Here is a 20,478-nt window from a genome sequence, read left to right as displayed (position 1 = left end):
TTTATTAAGATATATATTTTTATGCTCTTTGCTGAATGTGTTATATTTCACATAAGAAAAATTTTCAGACAATGGAAACAAGCAACAGGAACACCCGGGTGGCTCAGTCAGTCAAGCAGCTGCCTTTGGCTCAGGTCATGATCCCGGGGTCCTGGGATCGAGTCCCGCATGGGTTTCCTGCTCAGCAGGGAGCCTGCTTCTCCCTCTCCTGCTGCTGCTCCCCTTGCCTGTGTGCTCCTGCTCTCTCTCTCCGTCAAATACATAAATAAAGTCTTAAAAGAAAAAAAAAGAAGAAGAAAAGAAAACAATCAACAATGAGGAAGGTCTCTAGTACTGATAGGACGAGATCTCCAAGCCACTGTGAATGAAAAACACAAGGGTGCTCGTGTCTAAGAACAACTCTCAAACGTTAGCTGCATCAGACTCACCTGGAGAACTTGTTAGAACCCGGATGGCTGGACTCCACCCACAGAGTTTCCGCTTCGCCTGGGGTGGAGCCCCAGAATCTGCATTTCTAACAAGTTCTGTTGAGCCTGCGATCTGCTACCATTTGTTTATACAAAAGGGGTCTCCGTGTAGCAACAAATGCAGGAAACCAGGGACACTGGATGTCTCAGGAAGGGGATCTGGGGCACAATGGAGCCTATTCCGCCCGCTCCAAAGAGAGCAGAGTTCTCAAAGCTGGGGTGGGCACCCAGAAAATCACCCAGTTTTACTGAGGATTTAGGAACAGTTGAAAAAGAAATGAAAGGTTTCAGGGGGAGTGGAGTGGTGAGAAAAGTGATTGGCAGTGAGGAGATTGTAGGGGCCTGATTAGGCAGAGGAACTGTAAACCCCGGATATAGGGGCAGGCCAGGCCAGATAGCCGTATTCAGTCAGAGGGGTGTGCATATATTAACTGTGGTAGGTTGAAATCTGATTGGCCACCTGTGTGTGGGCGGGGCTCAGCCATCTCTATAAAAGATGGTCTGTGAGGCTGGATGGGAGAGGGTTTTTTTTTTTAGCAAGAGCCCTGCACCACCATGAGCTGTAACATGAGCGGCGCCTCCCGGTGCACCACCGCGAGCAGCAGCAGCGGCGCCACAGCCAGCGGCATCGCCCCGTGCACCACCCAGAGCAGCCGCGGCAGTGGTGCCACAGCACGCGGCACCGCCTCATGCACCAGAGCAGCAGTTCCAGCGGCGCCGCCTTGAGCTGTAACATGAGTGGCGCCGCCCCGTGCACCACCGCGAGCAGCAGCGGCAGCGGCGCCACAGCGAGCGGCATTTCCCCATGCACCGCCCAGAGCAGCATCGGCAGCGACGCCACAGCAAGCGGCACCGCCTCGTGCACCAGAGCAGCAGCGGCGGGGCCGCCTTGAGCTGTAACACGAGCGGTGCCGCCCCGTGCACCACCGCGAGCGGCAGCGGCGCCACAGCCAGCGGCATCGCCCCGTGCACCACCGCGAGCAACAGCGGCAGCGGCGCCACAGCGAGTGGCATCACACCGTGCACCGCCCAGAGCGGCAGCGGCGCCACAGCGAGCGGCATTTCCCCGTGCACCGCCTAGAGCAGCATCGGCAGCGGCGCCACAGCGAGTGGCATCGCCCCGTGCACCGCCCAGAGCAGCAGCGGCAGCAACGCCACAGCAAGCGGCACCGCCTCGTGCACCAGAGCAGCAGTTCCAGCGGCGGGGCCGCCTTGAGCTGTAACACAAGTGGCGCCGCCCCGTGCACCACCATGAGCAGCAGCGGCAGCGGCGCCACAACGAGCAGCATTGTCCCATGCACCATCCAGAGCAGCCGCGGCAGCGGCGCCACAGCACGCGGCACCGCCTCGTGCACCAGAGCAGCAGTTCCAGCGGCGCCGCCTTGAGCTGTAACATGAGCGGCGCCGCCCCGTGCACCACCGCGAGCAGCAGCGGCAGCGGCGCCACAGCGAGCGGCATCGCCCCGTGCACCACCCAGAGCAGCAGCGGCAGCGGCGCCACAGCGAGCGGCACCGCCCAGAGCAGCAGCGGCAGCAGCACCACTGCGATGCCACGAGCGACGCCACCCTGAGCCAGAGTATCAGCAGCAGCGCCGCCGCAAGCAGCCACGCCGCCTCGGGCAGCGCCGCCATCAGGAGCAGCCTCTCAAGAGCCAACGGTGCAGCCATGCCGGGAGTGGGTCTGTGGTACAGTGAGGGTGAGGCAGGGAGCCTCCAGGGGGGACCCCAGCGACTGGGAGGTGGTGGTCCCCAGCAAGACTCGGGCACCTACCAGTCGGTTTGGTTTCTAATGCAGTTTGGTTTCTGATGCAGTTTGGTTTCTGATGCATGGCGCGAAATAAAACTTTGCTTGATTTTCGCTTTGTGTCAGTCTCGTTCCTTTGATCACGGACCCTATCAGAGATCACCTCTCTACCTGAGTAGGTAAACTCGGGGCGGGACTGTCTGATTACGTGGGCCTTCAGCAGCAGCTCAGTAGTGACCATAACTGGCCATGTGGGGGCCTTGCTGATCTGGGGACACAGCAACGGTGGTCTGAGGCCTCCTCTGCGGATCGGTAACCGGAAACAGGAAGTGGCGCTGGGATGGGGCTGGAGGAGCAGGAGGAGGGAGCGCAGTTGCTCCTCTCCTGTGCTCCCTGAGCAGCCGGGGTAGGAAAGAGCCAGGGCGAAGGTTGAACCCTGGGCTCCCACGTGGACTTCTGGGGATGAGGGATTCCACCGAGGAAGGAGGGAAAATCAGGAAGCCAGAAGTCCCAGGGTTTGACCAATTCTGGAATCTTTTCATCCTAGGTACCACGTTTAAAAGCCCCCTGGAAATCTTTGCCAAGGTAGAGGACTACTGCGGGCTGGGCTCGGGGCAGAACCACTTCATCAAGGACAGTCAGTGGGAGCAGCTGGCGGCCATCTTCCACGCCTCATACCGGAAGGACCCGGACACGGAGTGGGAGGAGGAGCCCCTCAGGTGAGCGGGCCGGGGGGCCCGGGAGCCACGGGGGCCGCGGGGGCACACGCAGGAACGTGTGCCCAAGCCCGTGAATTCATCTGAGGTCTAAGAGCTCCTCCTGGTTTCGGGGATTTTTTTCCCAAGACTTTCAGCAGATGTTTTGAAAACGTGTGTGGAGATTGTTCAGATACTGTTAGAATCGAGGCTGATCACGTGGATTTCAAAGAGGGGATAGACGTGTGTGCAGAAGGGGAGTAGAGTTTAGTTTACAATTTTGTGCGCATCATCTCAAAAAATTTTTTTCCTGATTATTTTGACAACACAGAAGAGCCTGCAGACAGAAATAAATGTCTCACTATTTAGATTTTCTCAATTCAGAATTTCTCCATTTCCATCCAGTCTTTACAAACTATCATATATTAATGTCTAATTACTTAAATACCTTCCTCTGTAACCTCAGGCAGCAGGAAGGGCTCATGAACCCCCTGCTGTGATTGTAAAAACTGAGCCCAAGTTTTGGAACTTGGTAGAGCTGGTTTTAGGAGCTAGCTCTCCTCACAGCTATGCTGGGCCTCTGGAATGTTCTTGCTTCACAGGGGAAGCCTCACATCGTGCTGTCAAGAGCATCTCGAATTTTCTCACTTGGGGACACAGACTCCTAGGGTTGTGCCCTTATAGCAGCTACCGGAGACCTGAAGCGGGACCCCATGATGTTCAGGGGTGCACTGCCTAGCTGGGTAGTTAGGAGTGTTGCAGGCTGGTTGTTCAACTATTCGCACAGTCTGTAGTGGGATTCTTTATACCACAAGAAGCTCATGCAAACTCTATAAATCAAGAAATTGATTGGCTTTTTTAAGACGAGCACATTTATCAGCACCCCCTTAGATGGATTGCCTCCCCCCAGCATGAGGGAGCCGAGTCTAATCACTAAGGGATCTTCCTCTAGGACAGAGAAAGTTCTGCTAGGTGCTGGGCTCTGTTCCCAGCCTACGAGTGACTCCTGCCCCTCAGCCCGCCCTGCCCTCACCAACTTCCAAGGTCGGCAGCCACCAGGACCAGCACACAGAAGGTGGAAGGTCCATCCTAACCACCCATGTCTGGTTTTAGCGCCAAGACTGCTAGCGTCTCTCCTGGCCAAGGAGTCTGCCGGGGCTCTGACTGGTATCTCTTTTTCTCCCCAGCATGGCCACGTTCCATTTCCTCCTTCCCAGCAGCATGATTGCAATGCCGGCAGAAGTCAAGAGCCCCTCAGGTAAATGAACACGAAGCAGGGGGTTATCCTTGGCAGTGAGCCCCTAGAGGGAATGCCTCAGCAAACCCTGCACCGTGGGAGGGATGGAGGCAGGAAGTAGGTCACTAGCTTCCCAGCTGGAGCTTAACGGTTTCTGGCTGGATGCATGGCACCCAGACTCCCTGATGACAGAGACCGGCATCGTCTCAGGGAGGGACCTGCCACAGAGGAGGGCATGAGCCCATAACCCGCCAGGCTGCTTCTGGACATGAATTCATTTTGTACAAAATGTTATTTAAAACACCCACAGCCAAGAGGACATGGAATTATCTAGAAGATGTGAAAGCAGCCCAGGGGCAGTGACCATTCCCCCCACCCAGGAAGGTGACTTGGCCTTAGGTACAGCCCTCCTAGGGGTGCCCCCCACTCCCCAGGAGGCACGTCCTTCTGTTGCCTGCTGCCCATTAGAACAGACCACTTTTGATTGCAAACCGACTTCCTCTTGGGCCAACAGCTTCTGCACAAACCAGAGGGTATCCAGATTCCTTACATGATGCCCCCTCTCTCTTCTTTCCCAGGGGTAGCCTGTGTCCTTGGCATACACTGGCCTGGAAATCACAACTTCTTCCTCTATTCGCTTCACCGAACTCTGAAGGATAAAGTCGGTACTTTGAGATGGGGGTTCCCTAAGCTCAGGGCTCTCGGAACATGGCCTTCTCCAACTTAGTTGAGGACACGTGACTGACATGTCACTTTAGGGGATCAGAGCTGTGCAGGCAGAAGCAGGTGGCTCAGTGGCTGGGGTGTCAGTGACCGACCGCAAGGCTCTGTCTCTGAATGGTCCCGTTTCTTTTTTTTTTTTTTTTAAGATTTTATTTATTTATTTGACAGACAGAGATCACAAGTAGGCAGAGAGGCAGGCAGAGAAGAGAGAGGGAGGAGGAAGCAGGCTCCCCGCTGAGCAGGGAGCCCGATGTGGGACTCGATCCCAGGACCCTGAGATCATGACCTGAGCTGAAGGCAGCGGCTTAACCCACTGAGCCACCCAGGCACCCCTGAACGGTCCCATTTCTTAAAGAGAACAGGTCAACAGGGACAAAACCCGGTCCAGTCCCCAGGACTCTTTTAGCAGCTCAGGTAAAGAGAGGCCGGGTGTCAGAGGCCATATCCAGCCCCGGCCCAAATGTGTGCAAACTGCGTGCCGTCAGACCAGCCACCGTGAGCCCCAGTCCCCTTTTCTCATCTGAAACACAGAGCTAATTCACGACGCCATCCCTGCCCCCTGCTCGCCCTTGCCGTGAAGAGCCAAATCCAGAGGGTTTCCGGATGTGAAAGCTCTTTGAAACTGACAGGCACTTTGGAAACACGGTGGTGGTTTGGTTTATACAAACTCATGGTTGTCGAGCAAGTTCACTTCGGGGTGATTCCTTGAGCTGTTCACTTAGGTTATATTTCAGAATTATACCGGGACAGTGACATGTGATATTTCAGAATTATACCAGGATAGTGACATGTGAAAATGGACAAAGGAAGAATCTCTCTCCTCCCAGCCCTCTCCCAGGCGGCGCGGCTTCCAATACCAACCTCTGTACCGACTGGCTGGGACCTGGGGCAGGTCGCCTACAGCTCTGCCTCAGTTTCCTCATCTGTGAAATAGGGGTGCTAACAGGACTCACCTCATGGGACCCTTGTAAGAATTAACTGAAAGGAGGCATGGAAAGGGCTTACCACAGTGCTCAGCACCTCGTAAGCCCTCACTCAGTGTTAGCTGCGGGGGGACAGTAGCGTGACCCCTTCTTTTATCCTTAGGAGGGAGACAGCATTGCCGAGAGGTGAGCGAGAGGGTGAACCCAGACCACGGCTCCTGCCCACGTTCCAGACAGGCAGACCCGTCTGGGTCTCGGGCTGTGCAGGTGGAGGTTCTGGGTGGGGGCAGAGGCTGGGGGGCAGCCTAGCATGCCATGTCCTCCCGACAGACCCGGAGAGCGTGTGGCCCTGCGCCGCGCCCATTACGGTCTCCCAGCTCAGCTGCACCTGCACTTATCTAGCGCTGGCCTGCGAGGATGGCGTGCTCACGCTGTTGGACCTGGCCGAAGGTGAGCCCCCATCTCTACCTAACCCCTGCGTGGGTCTCTGGGTAATGAGAGTCCGGGAACGCTGGAATTCCTGTAAGCTCGGGGCCTTCTGTTAGTTACTCCGTGTTCTTAAGTCAACTTGGAGACCTGGTCCTGCCTTCCCCTCATTCACTCATTCAACAGATATTTATTGAACTTAATATGTGCGGACAATTTCCATTCCCTGTGGATTTACTGAGTGCCAGCTCCGTACCCGCACCGGACCAGGGCCTGAAAGTCTGTCCATTTCCTCACTGTCACTCTCTGGGGAGGAATTGTCTTCAGCCCCGGGTGTGGCACCGTGGCAGCCTCAGCTGTCTCCCCGTCTCCCCCAAGCTCTCTAAATACGCAAGTCTCCTTCCTGCTATTCTGCCCCCTCCCTGGTCGGCGGGAACCTCACTGGTATGGAAACTACGAGACCTCACAGGGGGCCAGTGCAAGACAAGCAACTATTCTGGGTGGGTGGTAACTTGCTAGAGTCCTGGGTCCTGGGTCTAGCCCTGCAGGTGCAGAAAATCAGCGGTGACTACTTGCCCTAAGTTGATCAGGATGTAAGGGAGTGTCTCATTTTAATTAATTAACTAATTTAAGAGAGAGTGGGGAGGAGGGGTAGAGGGAGATGGAGAGAGAGGACCTCAGACTCCCCACTGAGCACAGAGTCCAACATGGGGCTCCATCCCACCCATGAGATCATGACCGGAGCCGAAACCGAGAGTTGGACGCTTAACCGACTGAGCCACCCAGGCGCCCCGGGAGTGTCTCCCTCTTACCAGACTTTCTTAGATGGGATGACTGAATCACTGGTTTGCCCTTTTGTAATTGGATGTATGTTTCATCTGGGAGTAGAGGTGGGAGTAGAGGTCTTCCCCGGCAGCGCTCCGAGCCCACGCGTCGGTGAGAGTTCAGGATGGTGCGTCGGTGAGAGTTCAGGATGGTGCCCTGGCTCGTGGCCATCTCAGGGAGGCTTCTGTCAAGCCAGTGAAGTGCCTTCCTCACTTGGCTTATTTCCGTCTGAAGAATGCCATGGTTTCCAATAGGGCGCACTCCCCCTACATGGCGGGAAGATAAACAGGGTTCCAGGCTCTCTTGAACTTGAGTTACTGCACCCACAGCGTTCTTATAATAGCTAAAGATATGTCAAAGTCAGGGGTGCCTGGGTGGCTCAGTGGGTTAAAGCCTCTGCCATTGGCTCAGGTCATGATCTCAGAGTCCTGGGATTGAGCCCCGCATCAGGCTCTCTGCTCAGTGAGGAGCCTGCTTCCCCTCCTCTCTCTGCCTGCCTCTCTGCCTACTTGTGATCTCTCTCTCTCTCTGTCAAATAAATAAATAAAATCTTTAAAAAAAGATACATCAAAGGCAGAAGGGTGACACTAATGGCATGCTCACTTGCCCAATAGCTTGCTTTCATTTTTCTGGATGTTGATACATTCTGGATATTGCTCGGCGACACACACACATCCCTCTCCTCTGAGATCACCCCGACCCTTGCCCCCTCTGTTGTACCTTGACTTGCCCTGGTCAGCTGTGGTTCAGGACCTGGCTGGGTGTAGCTTCCTTCCTTCCGTCCCAGTGCTGACTCAGCCCCCCTCCACGGGGGGCTGGTCCTCCCTGTCCCCCACACCTCTCCGGACTCAGAAGGGAGGGCTCTTCTCTCCTACTGGGCTTTGGGGTTTCTGGTTTCACTCTCAGAGGACTCTCATGGCTGGATTTTGCCTTCACATCACTCACACACCTGCTGGTCACAGACCCCGAGCTCACGGCTGCATCGTCGTCTCACCACTTTTCTGATCTGCTGGTGCAATTATTTCTCCAGGTTTCCCTCTTGGGGTCATCGCTCTTCCCAAGGGCTGTTCCTGCCAGAGCATCCACTTCCTAAAGTACTTTTTAGTCCGTAAAGGAAAGAACATGTATCCTGAGAATCCCTTGATATCCCAAATGAAGTGTGTGGTGCTGTGCACAGACTCTTCTCTCTACCTGGTGACAGCCAGAGGGACCCAAGGACCCAGCATCAGTGTGCTCGCTGAGAGGTGGGTGGCTCGAGCGCAGGACGGGGGGAATGAGCCGCCAGCCAGATGGCGCCTTTCACTGAGAGGACACCGACCTCCTCCCCAGTGGGAGTCCGCTGTTCTATAGCCGCCACCCCCCCGCCATGAGCGTTCCAAGGTCCCCACTGTCTTTTATATGTGGGTAAATATGTAAAACTTGTCTTGCAAAAATTGTATGATGGCACAAGGGACACCTTTCGTGTCCCACAGGACCAAGAAGAGCATCATTTCTGCCAAAATAGCCTTTTATCCGTTTCCTCAAGGGTCTCTTTCTTTTCTAAATTGTGAAATACTTTAAGCTTGCAAATGATCAACAGAATATGTGTGTCGATTTTGGGTGTATCTCTATGCACACCATATACGTGTGCATATATATATATATATACATCTACACACTATATATAGTGTGTGTGTCCGCGTGTGTGTATATCTAGAGGCAGAGAGAAACTCCCCTGCACCCAGAAATGGATTATCTCCCAGGTGCCTGGGTGGCTCAGTCGGTTAAGCGTCTGCCTTTGGCTCAGGTCATGATCCTGGGGTCCTGGGATCAAGCCCTGCATTGGTCTCCCTGCTCAGTAGGGAGTCTGTTTCCTCTCTCCCCTCTGCTTGTCCTCTCTTTTGCTATCTCTCTCTCAAAGAAATGAATAGAATATTTAAGAAAAGATCATTTCCAATTCAGTTAAGGCTCTCTGTGTGCTTGTTCCCGGCCACCCTCTTCTCTCTCCTCCCCAAACGTAGTTATCTATCTATTGCTGTATGTAACAAACCACCCCACAACTTAAAGGCTAAAGGAAACACTCATTATTTAGCCCCGGACCCCCGATCCTGTAGGTCGGCTGTTTGGGTGAGGCTCAGCTGGGCGGCTCCTCCACTGGTCTGGCTCAGGCTCTCGTGTGTCGCAGGCCACCGGCAGCTCGGCCAGGGGCTGGGTGGTTCTCGGTGGCCTCACTCACCTAGGTGGCTATTTGCTGGCCATTGGCCAGGACGCTTGTTTCTCCTCCTTGTGGCCACTCCTGCAGGCTGTCTCAGCCTCCGTCACCTGACAGCCCAAGGGGCCCCCTCAGCAAGCAAGGGCCACCGCAGTGCACAAACACTTTCCAGGCCTCTGCTCATGCCACACAGGACGGAGCACATCACATGGCCATATCCACGATCAAGCAGTGGGAAAATCGACTCCATCGTCTTCCTTTTTTTTTAAAAAAAGATTTTATATATTTACTTGACAGAGATCACAAGGAGGCAGAGAGGCAGGCAGAGAGAGAGGAGGAAGCAGGCTCCCTGCTGAGCAGAGAGCCCGATGAGGGGCTCGATCCCAGGACCCCGGGATCATGACCTGAGCCGAAGGCAGAGGCTTTAACCCACTGAGCCACCCAGAAGCCCCTATCTTTTTCCTTTTTTTAAGACATTTTTTTAAAAAGATTTATCTATATGGAGAGAGCGAGTGTGCATGCACAAGCAGGGGGCAGGGCAGAGGGATTCTTTCAAGCAGACTCCCAGCTGAGCAAGAAGCCCGAAGCAGGGGGGTTCAATCCCACAACCCATGAGTCCAGGACCAGAGCCAAAACCAAGAGTCAGACGCTCAATAGACTGAACCACCCAGGCACTCCTTGACTCCACCTTTTTTTTTTTTTTTAAGATTTTATTTATTTATTTGACAGAGAGAGAGATCACAAGTAGGCAGAGAGGCAGGCAGAGAGAGAGGAGGAAGCAGGCTCCCTGCGGAGCAGAGAGCCCAATGCGGGGCTCGATCCCAGGACCCTGAGATCATGACCTGAGCCGAAGGCAGCGGCTTAATCCACTGAGCCACCCAGGCGCCCCTGATTCCACCTTTTGATGGGAATTGCTGCCAAATATTACGGCCAATTTCTTTTTCCATCTATAATATCGTTTTCCAAAATTCATCATTCCTTGGCTCTCCTGTAAGAATTAACCACCTATATCTCCAAGTAACCAACCACTTAGCTGCGCATTATTTGGGGCAATTGTAAATGGAATCCTATCCTATATACTCCCCAGCTTGTTTCTCAGTGCCGTTTCTTCTATAATTTGCCTTGTGACCTTGTTCATGGGAGTTGCACATGTTGGGGAACGCAGCCTGTCGTATAACAGAGCACAACGAGGCATCCTCCTCCCAGGGGATAATCAGAGTGTGTTTGCTACTCCGAAAAGTCCGACATATCTCCTGATGTTTATATATACACGAATGTGTCTGGGGTGTATGCCCAAGAGAGGACAGCGCAGCCTGAACTCTTCCTGTATGACTGGCCATGTGTCTTGTTTCCTGCAGGCCTATAAAGCACCTGGATGAGGCCATCTGTACAGTGGCCCCGGTCCAAGCCTTACCCGGCATGGTAGGTTGCTCGAGCCCCTCACTCCTCTTCAGTAAACGTGGTCATTTGTCCTTCAAAAACTACGTGTCCAAGGCGGGTCAAGTGCTAGACCCTGGACTAACTCTGGGCTACCTGGGGATGAACGAATAAGTCGTTGCCCTGCTGGGGTGCACAGCTGAAAGCTGCTGCTTTCAGGAGGCGGTGACAAGAGGGAATGGAGGGGACAAGGACAGATGCTGGACTTTTGAGTCTGGGGAGAGGAAACGGTGTGGCAGCTGGAAGAGGATGACATCAGGCTATGTCCCATCTACAGGGAGGAAGGAGCCCAGGCAGGAAGGAGTTCTGGCTCAGATCTCAGGCCAGGAGGGGCCATTGGAGTGAATGGGGTCCCCTGGGAAGGAAGGAAAGGGTCTGTACACAGAGGCAGCACTAAAGCCACGTGGAGGGCTGGTGCCTCAGCAGGGCGGGATGGGATACTGGCGGACTAGAAGCCAGGGCAGAAGGGGGAAGCGCCCCCCAGGATCAGACCCAGAGCCTGGAGGAGGGCCTGTTGCTGCGGGGACCGCCAGAGAAGGAAACACACACACACACGTCTCTGCTCCCTGAGCCGCACTGGGTGCCTGAAAGCAAATCAGTTCTCTCTGTGGCCTGTTGTAATGTCTAGCTGCTTCTCTGACTCCGAATGGAGGGGACAGAGAAATCCCCATCACCATCTCTTTGCTTCCCAGTTGCTGATCTTCTACGGGAACGGCTCTGTACAGCTCATGGATGTGGCCAAGCCTCAGATCATCTGTGCCTTTGCTCTACCCAGAACCTACCATCTGGCGGTCCCCTGGAAGCCCTTGTTTGTCGTGTCTGTTCAACACCCATGTTTCCTGCTCCGAGGTACCGGAGGGGGACCCTGTGTATTGTTGACTCTCTTCCTGACACTCTCCGTCCCCTCCCAGAACACAGGGTGACACCGCCCGATCTCTTCCCCACTCTCCCACCCCACACCACAGGCCAGAACGACGCGGCTGTCCAGCCCTCCCGAGGCACTTAGCTAAAACACAGGGCAAGGTCTTTTCTCTAGAATCTTGCTATTCTAGATCAAGTGAGCCCCTCCCAGCTCAGTCCCAGTGAGCCAGCCTTACCAAGAGAGAGCAGCCGCCCCCCATACCCGCCCAGCCCACAGCCCCGGCCCTCTCGTTTCATCTCAGGAGACCACCCCGACGAAACTGAATCCAGCAACACCAAGGACATCCAGAATTCTGTTTTCTATTTCAACCTCGAGGCCTACCCACTCCTGGAAAACCTGTCCAAAAATCACACCATTCCGGAAGCTGACATGACCGAGAACGAGGCCTTTGCCCAGGTGCTGCCCTTGGAGAAAAGATGCGAGCGTTTCCTCCAGAAGAGGTAGAGTGCTGGGTCTGCCTCCCATCCCTGCCCCTGGGGATGTCTGGATGGAGGACTAGTGGCGTTCGTTTGGCGGTAAAGCCCGTCCAGCATTTAGAGCCCCACCAGCGGGGAACCCCACCCCCTCCTAGCCCAGGAGCCGCGCCCCCGTTCCCGCTCAGCTTAGTAGAAAAGGAACAGTGGATTCAGGCTGGAAAGGAAGGGCTGCCAGTTGCTGTTTTCTCCTTGTCATGACTGTCTTTGGTTTTATAAATCATATTTGGATTATCGGACGCAATCATCTGAGACGGGCTGTGGCCCGTTGGCATGAATAAAGTGTTGCTGGAACAGGCCCGTCGGTTAGGTCTTAGGGTGGCTGCTCGTGTGTCACAGCGGCAGAGCTGACGCGGCCAACGACACCACAGGACCTGTCACGCCTTTATAGAAACAGTTTGCCGGCCCCTGGTCCAAGCCCCCTCTGCTTTATCCGTCATCTGGACAAACGGCAAGGTCCTGCGTCTCTCCCCTTTCCGCTGTCGCGGTGCCACCGGGACTCTGCCCACAGTCCTTTCCGCTGTAGAAGCATTGTGAACTGTGCTCTGTCCGCTCTGGAGAAGCAGGTCTCTCTCCTCTCCCATTCACCACGAATTTCTTGCGACTTGCAAATTCTTGTTGATTTGTGTCGTGATTGAACCGTGCACTTTAAGTGGGACAGGGTCACCAATGGAGCTCTGGTTTCTCACCACAACAGACCAGGGGCGGAGGGGGACTGGAGTGGTCCCTTCCCTTCCAGGGCCTTCTGCAGCGTCCACTCTTGGACTCTGTGATCTCTCCAGTGTGATCTCCTCACTCTTGCCTCCAGAGGAATGAAAGAACAGCAGGGTACTCAGCTCTGAAATCCGCCACCTCCGCCGCTCCCTAGCCGGGAGAACTTGTCGAGTCCCTTAACCTCCAAGAGCCTCGGTTTTCTCGTTAATTCAAAAAAAAAGTGTGGAGTGGGCTCTTCCACGATGCCTGGCCCGCAGGCAGTGTAGGTATTCGAGAGCTAATACATGTCAAGTGCGGGGCATAGGGTCGTCACTCAGTGGTATGTCCAAGAATGACGCTGGGTTAGTCTCAGTTCGTGCCCAGGAAACTCTAGACACCACCGTCAGGTGGCGCCACGGCCCCCATGATGGCTTTTACCCGCTGCACTTGGTTCCTTCCTGGGCATGATGGGCTGGCCTTATGGCTTTCAGCATCCCAGGGAGGAAAGCAGGGCCATGGTTGTCGGGAGCCGAGGATGGTTTGTGGGTCTTGGGGGAGGACAGCAAGGAAGGGGCCAGTGGACATTTCCCCTGATGGAAGGATTACCAAGATTTACTAAGAGTGCCCCTGTTCCTCCCATGGAGGCGTCTTCTTTTAACCCTTGATAGCTTGACTTATTCTGAGGACATGCGGCTGAATAATTTAAGGGTGAAACATGAAGTCTAGTTTATTTTCAAGCAGACCAGGAAAACATTTAGAGAGAGAAAGAGAAAATGTGAACAACCCACGTAACCCAGGACAATATTTCATAGAGACAGACAGATAGATAAAATGTTCACAGGCGGTGAATACAGGTGTATTGTACTGCTTGCAACTTTTCTGTAGGTTTGAAATTTTTCTAAGTAAAAGATAAGGAGAGGTTATAAAATGTTATTTACAGTATAATCCTGATTTTGAGTAAAAGAAGACTGGAAGTGTGTATACCCATAGTAACAGTAGTTATATTTGGGTGATGACGTATGTGTGATTCTCTTTCTTTGTGCTTTCCCTATTTGCAGCTTTTCTAAAAAAAAAAAAAAATACAAAACAAAAACGTTATTTTGGAAAATTTTAAATATGGGTTAAAAAAGAAGTGAAGAGTATGAGTTTAGGCCATGGCTGTAGTGAGACTGTTCTCAGGGGAGGTCCTGGCGAGGAAATTTCTGGAGCATTTTCCTTTTTAAAAAAAATTTTTTTAAAGATTTTATTTATTTATTTGACAGACAGAGATCACAACTAGGCAGAGAGGCAGGCAGAGAGAGAGGAGGAAGCAGGCTCCCCGCTAAGCAGGGAGCCTGATGTGGGGCTCGATCCCAGGACCCTGAGATCATGACCTGAGCCGAAGGCAGAGACTTTAACCCACTGAGCCACCCAGGTGCCCCACTTTTTCCTTTTTAAATTTTTGAATTAGTCTCATAGGTAGAAATTAGTGATTCAGTGGCGTATACTACTCAGTGCTCATTACAGGAAGTGCCCTCCTTAATGCCCATCCCCCAATTACCCCTTCCCCCTCTTCCTCGCACCTCCCCTCCAGGCACCCTCAGTTTGTTTCCTAGAGTTTGTCTCTTATGGTTTGCCTCCCTCTCGATTTTCATTTTATTTTATTTTTCTTCCCCTTCCCCTATAGCCATCTGTCTCGTTTCTTCAGTCCCCCCTGAGTGCAATCATATGGTAGTTGTCTTTCTCTGACTTATTTCATTCAGCATAACACCCCCTACTTCCATCCACATCGGTGCAAATGGCAAGATTTTATTCTTTTTGATGGCTGCGTAGTATCTGCAGCTCTTTCTTAATGAGACCCAGAGAAGCCCTTGTTTAAGGAGCTTGTTTCCATTTCTGCCTTTCAGTCTGACCCCCCTCTTTTACTGGCCTGGAAAGGGTGAGCCTGCCCACTTGAGCCGGAAGCCAGCCGCCTGCCCCACCTGGGGGAACGGCCCCCGACCCCACATTTCCAGCACTGGGAGGCTCACCTCCCGCCTGGCAGCGGAGGGCCCGGCCAACTCGGGCTGCCTCGGTCCCTGATGGACAAGTCCCACCCTCGGCCGAGGTATGAGTGGAGATTAGAACTCAGGACACCTGCGGAAGGAACCCTACTGAGCCCTGGAAATTCTCGTCAAGCAGAACTACGACCGTAACTAAGTACTTCCCGTTGTAAAAAAATTATTCACTATTTCTGATAGAAGTTATTATAAATGCACTTGTAGAAATTTGGAAAACGGGACAATGCAAAAAAAAGTTTTTTAATAACTCACAGTCCATCACAAAACCCCTAGCAGCGCTGTTAATGTGTTAGTTTAGGTTCATGTTTTCCCTTTGGTGTTTTTACTAAGTTGAGATCCTGTTTTATGATCAATTTTTTAAGTCTGGCTTGTGTCGCTCCAGAATAGAAGTTCATTATTTTTTTAAGAAAAACCTCCTTATAAATAGTTTTTAATGCCTATGTAATTTCCATGGAAAGTCTGTGTCTGCAGTAGAGTTCTCCACTCCCCTGTGGTTGGGTTTGCTCTCATAAGGACAAGGTCCATCCACACTGACCTCCTCCAGTTCTCGTGGGAATGGACTTTTTAAGGCCCTCTTTTCCTGATGTCTTCCCTTCTTATCAACACAGCTTAGCTCTTAGGACCTACACCTCAGCCTCTCCCTGGGAAGGCCCCACAGCCCCACAGGTGGAGAGGACTGCCTCCTGGGGAACCTTCTGCAGGGGAGAAGGCTGGAGGCGCTGACCAGTTGGGACGTCGGGGCCAGGGGCCAGGGCTTGGGAGCTTGGAAAAAGAAAAGCTCAGGGAAGTGCTCACAGAATCACACTGTGTGGTTGTGGCCAGCCCAGACTGAAGGAACATTTACTTGGGCCTGATCACAGTGTTCGAATTATATCCCTTGTGACAACCCATTTTCCAAACTGGGTCCCAGCAAGAATTTGGGAAATATTGATTAAAAGAAAGCTTTTTCTGTTCTCCTGCTCTGAGGTCTGATACCTGGGGTTTTCCCAAAGAGGAGTCCCTGCCCCAACATTTTAGTTTGAAATTGTCCATCCTTCCTTCCTTCCAAGAGAAAGTGCACATGGAGGCAGGGGGAGACAGAGGGAGAAGGAGAGAGAATTTTAGCAGGCTCCACGCTGCCCGATCTCATGACCCTGAGATCATGAACTGAGCCAAAATCAAGAGTTGGACTCAATGGTCTGAGCCACCCAGGTGCCCCCTATTTTGAAAAATTTCAAACATACAGGTTTGAGGAGAAAAAAGTCACTGAACAGCCACATGCCCACAACTTAGACTTTAACATACTTCTGCTGCTGTTTCTCACATAGGCCCCTATGTGTCCCCCTAATTTTAATCTCCTCTCTCCCCCCCCATTCCTCGTGTCTGAAACGGCTTCACTGATGCTAAAAATAAGTGAAATTTCAAGGCAATGAGTTTATGTGGCAATCGAGTCAAAGTTTCAGACTTGCAATGCTCAGTCCAAATTGTTTTCACAAAACCTACACTTGGGACTTTTATAAACAGCCTGTGTGAAAGGGAGCCTGCCTTCGGGGCTTTAAAAGGAGGTCAGTTAGCTCCAAATACGTGTCCCCACCTCCCTCCCCGAGGCCTGGCCTCTGCTGTCCTCCAGCCCAGGTCTCTAGGCACCATTTCCTGGCTCCCTGCCCTGCTTTAGAGTCTGCCCTCTCTGGCTCAAACTTGGATCACAAGACAGCAATTTCTGGACACCAGGAAGCAGACAGAAACAGAGTGCCCCTTCCTCTCTATGTCTCTCCCCTGTCTGTCTCTGTCTCTGTCTCTCTCTCCTTTCATTCCCTGTGAATACAAAGCCCAGAGAGATGCAAGGTTCTCCACAGCCAGCTTTCTGCCAGAAGGTGGGCTTCAGGGGTGACCCAACAGTCCAGGTCCACGGCCAAGGGAACCAGGGGTGGGGCTGGCGGGAAACGATAGCCCATCACTATTTTCACCCGGAAGTGAAGGACCCTTTGCAGCTTGTTACATACGTTGTACATGTCTCTCCTTCTGGGACTTGGCGTGGATCTTTTTCCCAAGCATGAGTTCATTCTCTTTCAATTTTATAAGTTCTGCAGCAGCGTGTTACGAATAGTTTTTTTCCTGGTTTGTCTGGCTAGCTGCAAGTGTGGCTGCGTGACAGAAGTTTCGAGGCTCAGGTCGCTGGAGTTTTCCATCTTCTCCCTTAGGCATTGCTGAAGGGCAGGTGTAAAGAGCCTCAAATTCAGGGCACAAATCGTGCGGTAGGTCTGGGGCGCAGACCGGGGGCCTCTAGCTGTGGGATGGGACAGGCCTCAGGTCTTCGTGCGTGAAATGAGTGGCGGCCACATCTCCACATGGGACACGACGGCACACGCAGTAAGGGCCAGCGTTACTTATCATGAGACCACAGAGAAAGGCCTTCTCCGTATAGTTGCAAATCGCCCATGTTGTCTTAACACACAAATGGCTTGATTCTCAGGCTTCCTTTTCAGACTTGCCCTCATCCCATCTATTCAGCAGCCTCTTGGGCAGTCACTTTTTCTTCTCTTCTCTGATTTTATTTTTAAGTAATCTCTAAACCTAACAAGGGGTTCGAACTTACAACCCCGAGATCAAGAGCCATGCGCTCCACCAACTGAGCCAGCCAGGCGCTCCTGGAGGGTCGTCTATGGAAGTCATGTGGTTTTGACCTCCTGAGCCAGAAATTTCACTCCCACTAATTCATCAGCAGCGGAAGTATTTTTTTAAAAGATTTTATTTATTTATTTGACAGGCAGAAATCACAAGTAGCCAAAGAGGCAGGCAGATCTCTGCCTACTTGTGATCTCTGTCAAATAAATAAAATCTTTAAAAAAAAAAAAAAAAAAGAGGCAGGCAGAGAGAGTGGGGAAGCAGGCTCCCTGTCAAGCAGAGAGCCTGATGCGGGGCTGGATCCCAGGACCCTGAGATCATGACCTGAGCCGAAGGCAGAGGCTTAACCCACCGAGCCACCCAGGCGCCCCAAGAAGTATTATGATCGTTAACGTGCACTGAGCAACTTACCCAGGGTTGGGTACTATGCTAAGTGCTTTGCAGGCATAATCTTATTTTTACTGTTGTTACTATCCCCACGACACAGCAAAGGAAGCTAGGGGTGATGGAGGTCAAATCGCCCACCCAGGGTCACCAGCTTGTGAGGCACAAGCAGTGTGGGTTCAAAGCCCGAGTGTGTACCCTGCGCACACTCAGCCTCCTCCCCGCGCTCCCACCGCAGGCACCGATGGTCCACTGCAGCCTGGAAGGCATTAACAAAGGATTTTCTGCCCCGGCCGGGTGTGCTTGATAGGGAGAGAGAAGGTGGCGGATCTGAGAATGGCCCCTGGAAGCAGTTTCTAGGATACATTTCCAGTGCAAACCGGGGGTGCCCAATAGTGTGTGGCCAAAAAGAAAAAAAAATAACAAGATTTTATGCACGTCTATGCTTGTACGTGTGAAAGCAATTTCCAAGGACTTACAGGGAGCTGTTAATTACAGTTGCTTTGGGCAGGGAAAGCCAGGATCCAAAGGTGAGAGGGAGATTGCTTGTAATTGTATACCCACCTGGATTTTCTGATTTCTTTAAAAGCAGCGTATAGGCTACTTTTTCAAGTTAAAAAATGTTTTAGTGCGTTGAGTACCAGATGCACTCCGCGTGGATGCCCCTTGGCAGACAGAGCCTTGAAACAAATCCAAAGCTGCAATCACTGCCCTTCTCCCCAGAAGGAGCCCTCCTCCTGCATGCCTGAACTGTTTTGACACCCTCAGTGCACGCAGGCTGCGGCAGGAACCTGGCCAGCAGCCCATGCCCCTTTCCCCAGAAGGAAGGCGGCCACCTGCGTGCAGAATGAGGGGTGGATCCTGGGCTTCTCCGACTCTCCTGTACTGAACGTGCATTTGCTTGTTTTTTTTTGTTTGTTTGTTTTGTTTTTTTTTAATTAACCTCTTACTTTGTAAGAGACCCAACTCAGACACCTGATCTTCCAGGAGCACTCCCCGAGCAGGGTGGACCCCTCCCGGGTTCTCCCTACATTTGACCTTGACGGCACTGAAATGCCTCGGGTTATAAATGTCCTTCACTCCTGTCACCCTTAGGAAACCGGGGATGTTTCTGTACGCTCTGGCCTTTCCTGTACTCGCACCCGTTCCTGTCACTAGTGTAACCAAACCCTCCTAGGAAACTACACTGGGCGAACTGTTGCATGAAGGGAGCTTGATTTGCAGCCAATGAGGCGATCACGGGGAGTAACTTGCAAAGCCATGACTCCCTGAGCAAGGGGACTGGGTTCCTTTTAGTGAGGGTTAGGATGAGTACTTAGCTAGGGAAGCCCCGTCATTGTACACAGAGGCGGGCCCAGGGTCACGCGTGTGCCTTTAGGAAACTCGCCCGTGCGTACATTGTATGTTGTATAAATGAGGTTTGTGCTCTTCCTTGGGTGGAGATTTTAGTATTACAAGGAGGTAGAGGCAACTGTCCGTCCCTCCGTGGGTCACTCCACGGTCCATGTGCGCAGGCGTGAGTTGGGGGTTAAGCACAAACCGGTCGGGGTGGTCTGGGCCTCCGGAAGTCTTTGTCTGGGCTGTTGCTGCTGCTTGAGGTGTAGATTCCGATTCAGTCACAATTGCTGTGGCCCTTGGGTCTTTTACCTGAGTTAAGAGATACGCTGGAAAGAACTTAAGGAGGGGCGCCTGGGTGGCTCAGTGGGTTAAGCCTCTGCCTTCAGCTCAGGTCATGATCCCAGGGTCCTGGGATCCAGCCCCACATAGGGCTCAGCGAGGAGCCTGCTTCCCCCTCTGCCTGCTTGTGATCTCTCTCTGTCAAATACATAAATATAATCTCTTAAAAAAAAAAAAGAAGATCGTAAGGAAAAATGGGGGACAAAGGTTAGTGGGTACAAACGGGGGGCGGTCAAGGCCAGGTCTTGGGGTCCAGCTGGACACTAGTAGACGCTCGAGGCGTATTTAACCACTGGACGGGTCGGCGTTCCGATGTGGCTGACGGTGCTCCACGCACACGGACTGTGAGTCCCCGGCGCACTGTGCCTTCTAGCGGGCTCGGCTCCTGGCTGAGGTCGCCGGCCCTGGCGTCAGGCGGAAAGGTGCTGAGGGCGCCTGTGCCCCACGCTGAGTCCCGAGGACAGCGCCCGGCAGCACATGCGCCATCTGGCGAGTTTGTTAGTTTAGCACAGGGCGGTCGGGGCTGTGCGGGGACCGAGGAGCCGGAGGGGTGGGCGGCACAGGGCGCAACACGATTTCCTCTCATCCCCACCCATGTGGCCCCCAGGTTCCAGAAGCTGGAGAAGAAGGCGAAGGAGCAGGAGCACTGGGCGCGGCTTCGCAGGTACTCCTTGCTTCTCCAAAGAGAGAACTTCAGGAAGTGACCGGGCTGCTGCTCTGGGCCCTCTGAGAAGGTTGGCCGCAGGCAGGCTTCCCCCCAGGGTGCCCTGAAGCCAGGCGACGCGGGGACAGGGCTGCAGCTCAGTAGGCCCAGGGACCTGGACTGGCAGTCCGGGACGTCAGCAAGGGAGAGCCATGCTCTGGGGGCGGCAGGGGAGGGGGGGTTTCAACCCTAAGCCGCTTGTGAGAGCCCTCAGGCGGACGATGTGTCACCCCAATAAACAGCGATACTGTTTCCAGCCCCCAGAGCTGCTGCGGCGTGTGACCCTCCTTCCCACCCAGTCCAGACCCTAGCGGG

The 20,478-nt window shown here is 53.2% G+C and overlaps 1 protein-coding gene across 1 annotated transcript in view; it reads left to right on the top strand.

The window, feature by feature from the left end:
• The window catches only part of WDR93 (WD repeat domain 93), a 46,401-nt gene extending 26,112 nt beyond the window's left edge, over window positions 1-20,289 (top strand). Inside the window, exons 9-17 of the mRNA XM_046009266.1 lie at window positions 2,759-2,930; window positions 4,094-4,164; window positions 4,722-4,808; window positions 6,120-6,239; window positions 8,071-8,284; window positions 10,590-10,653; window positions 11,361-11,517; window positions 11,832-12,030; window positions 20,068-20,289. Of these exons, the coding sequence (XP_045865222.1) occupies window positions 2,759-2,930; window positions 4,094-4,164; window positions 4,722-4,808; window positions 6,120-6,239; window positions 8,071-8,284; window positions 10,590-10,653; window positions 11,361-11,517; window positions 11,832-12,030; window positions 20,068-20,164 (1,181 nt within the window). The 3' untranslated portion in view covers window positions 20,165-20,289. The remainder of the gene's footprint in view (window positions 1-2,758; window positions 2,931-4,093; window positions 4,165-4,721; window positions 4,809-6,119; window positions 6,240-8,070; window positions 8,285-10,589; window positions 10,654-11,360; window positions 11,518-11,831; window positions 12,031-20,067) is intronic.
• The last annotated feature ends 189 nt before the right edge of the window (window positions 20,290-20,478 follow it).

This window comes from Meles meles, chromosome 6, assembly GCF_922984935.1.
Source record: "Meles meles chromosome 6, mMelMel3.1 paternal haplotype, whole genome shotgun sequence".
NCBI classification, from domain to species: Eukaryota; Metazoa; Chordata; class Mammalia; order Carnivora; family Mustelidae; genus Meles; species Meles meles.
Note: the sequence above shows the minus strand (reverse complement) of the source record. Positions and strands in the feature narration are given on the sequence as shown.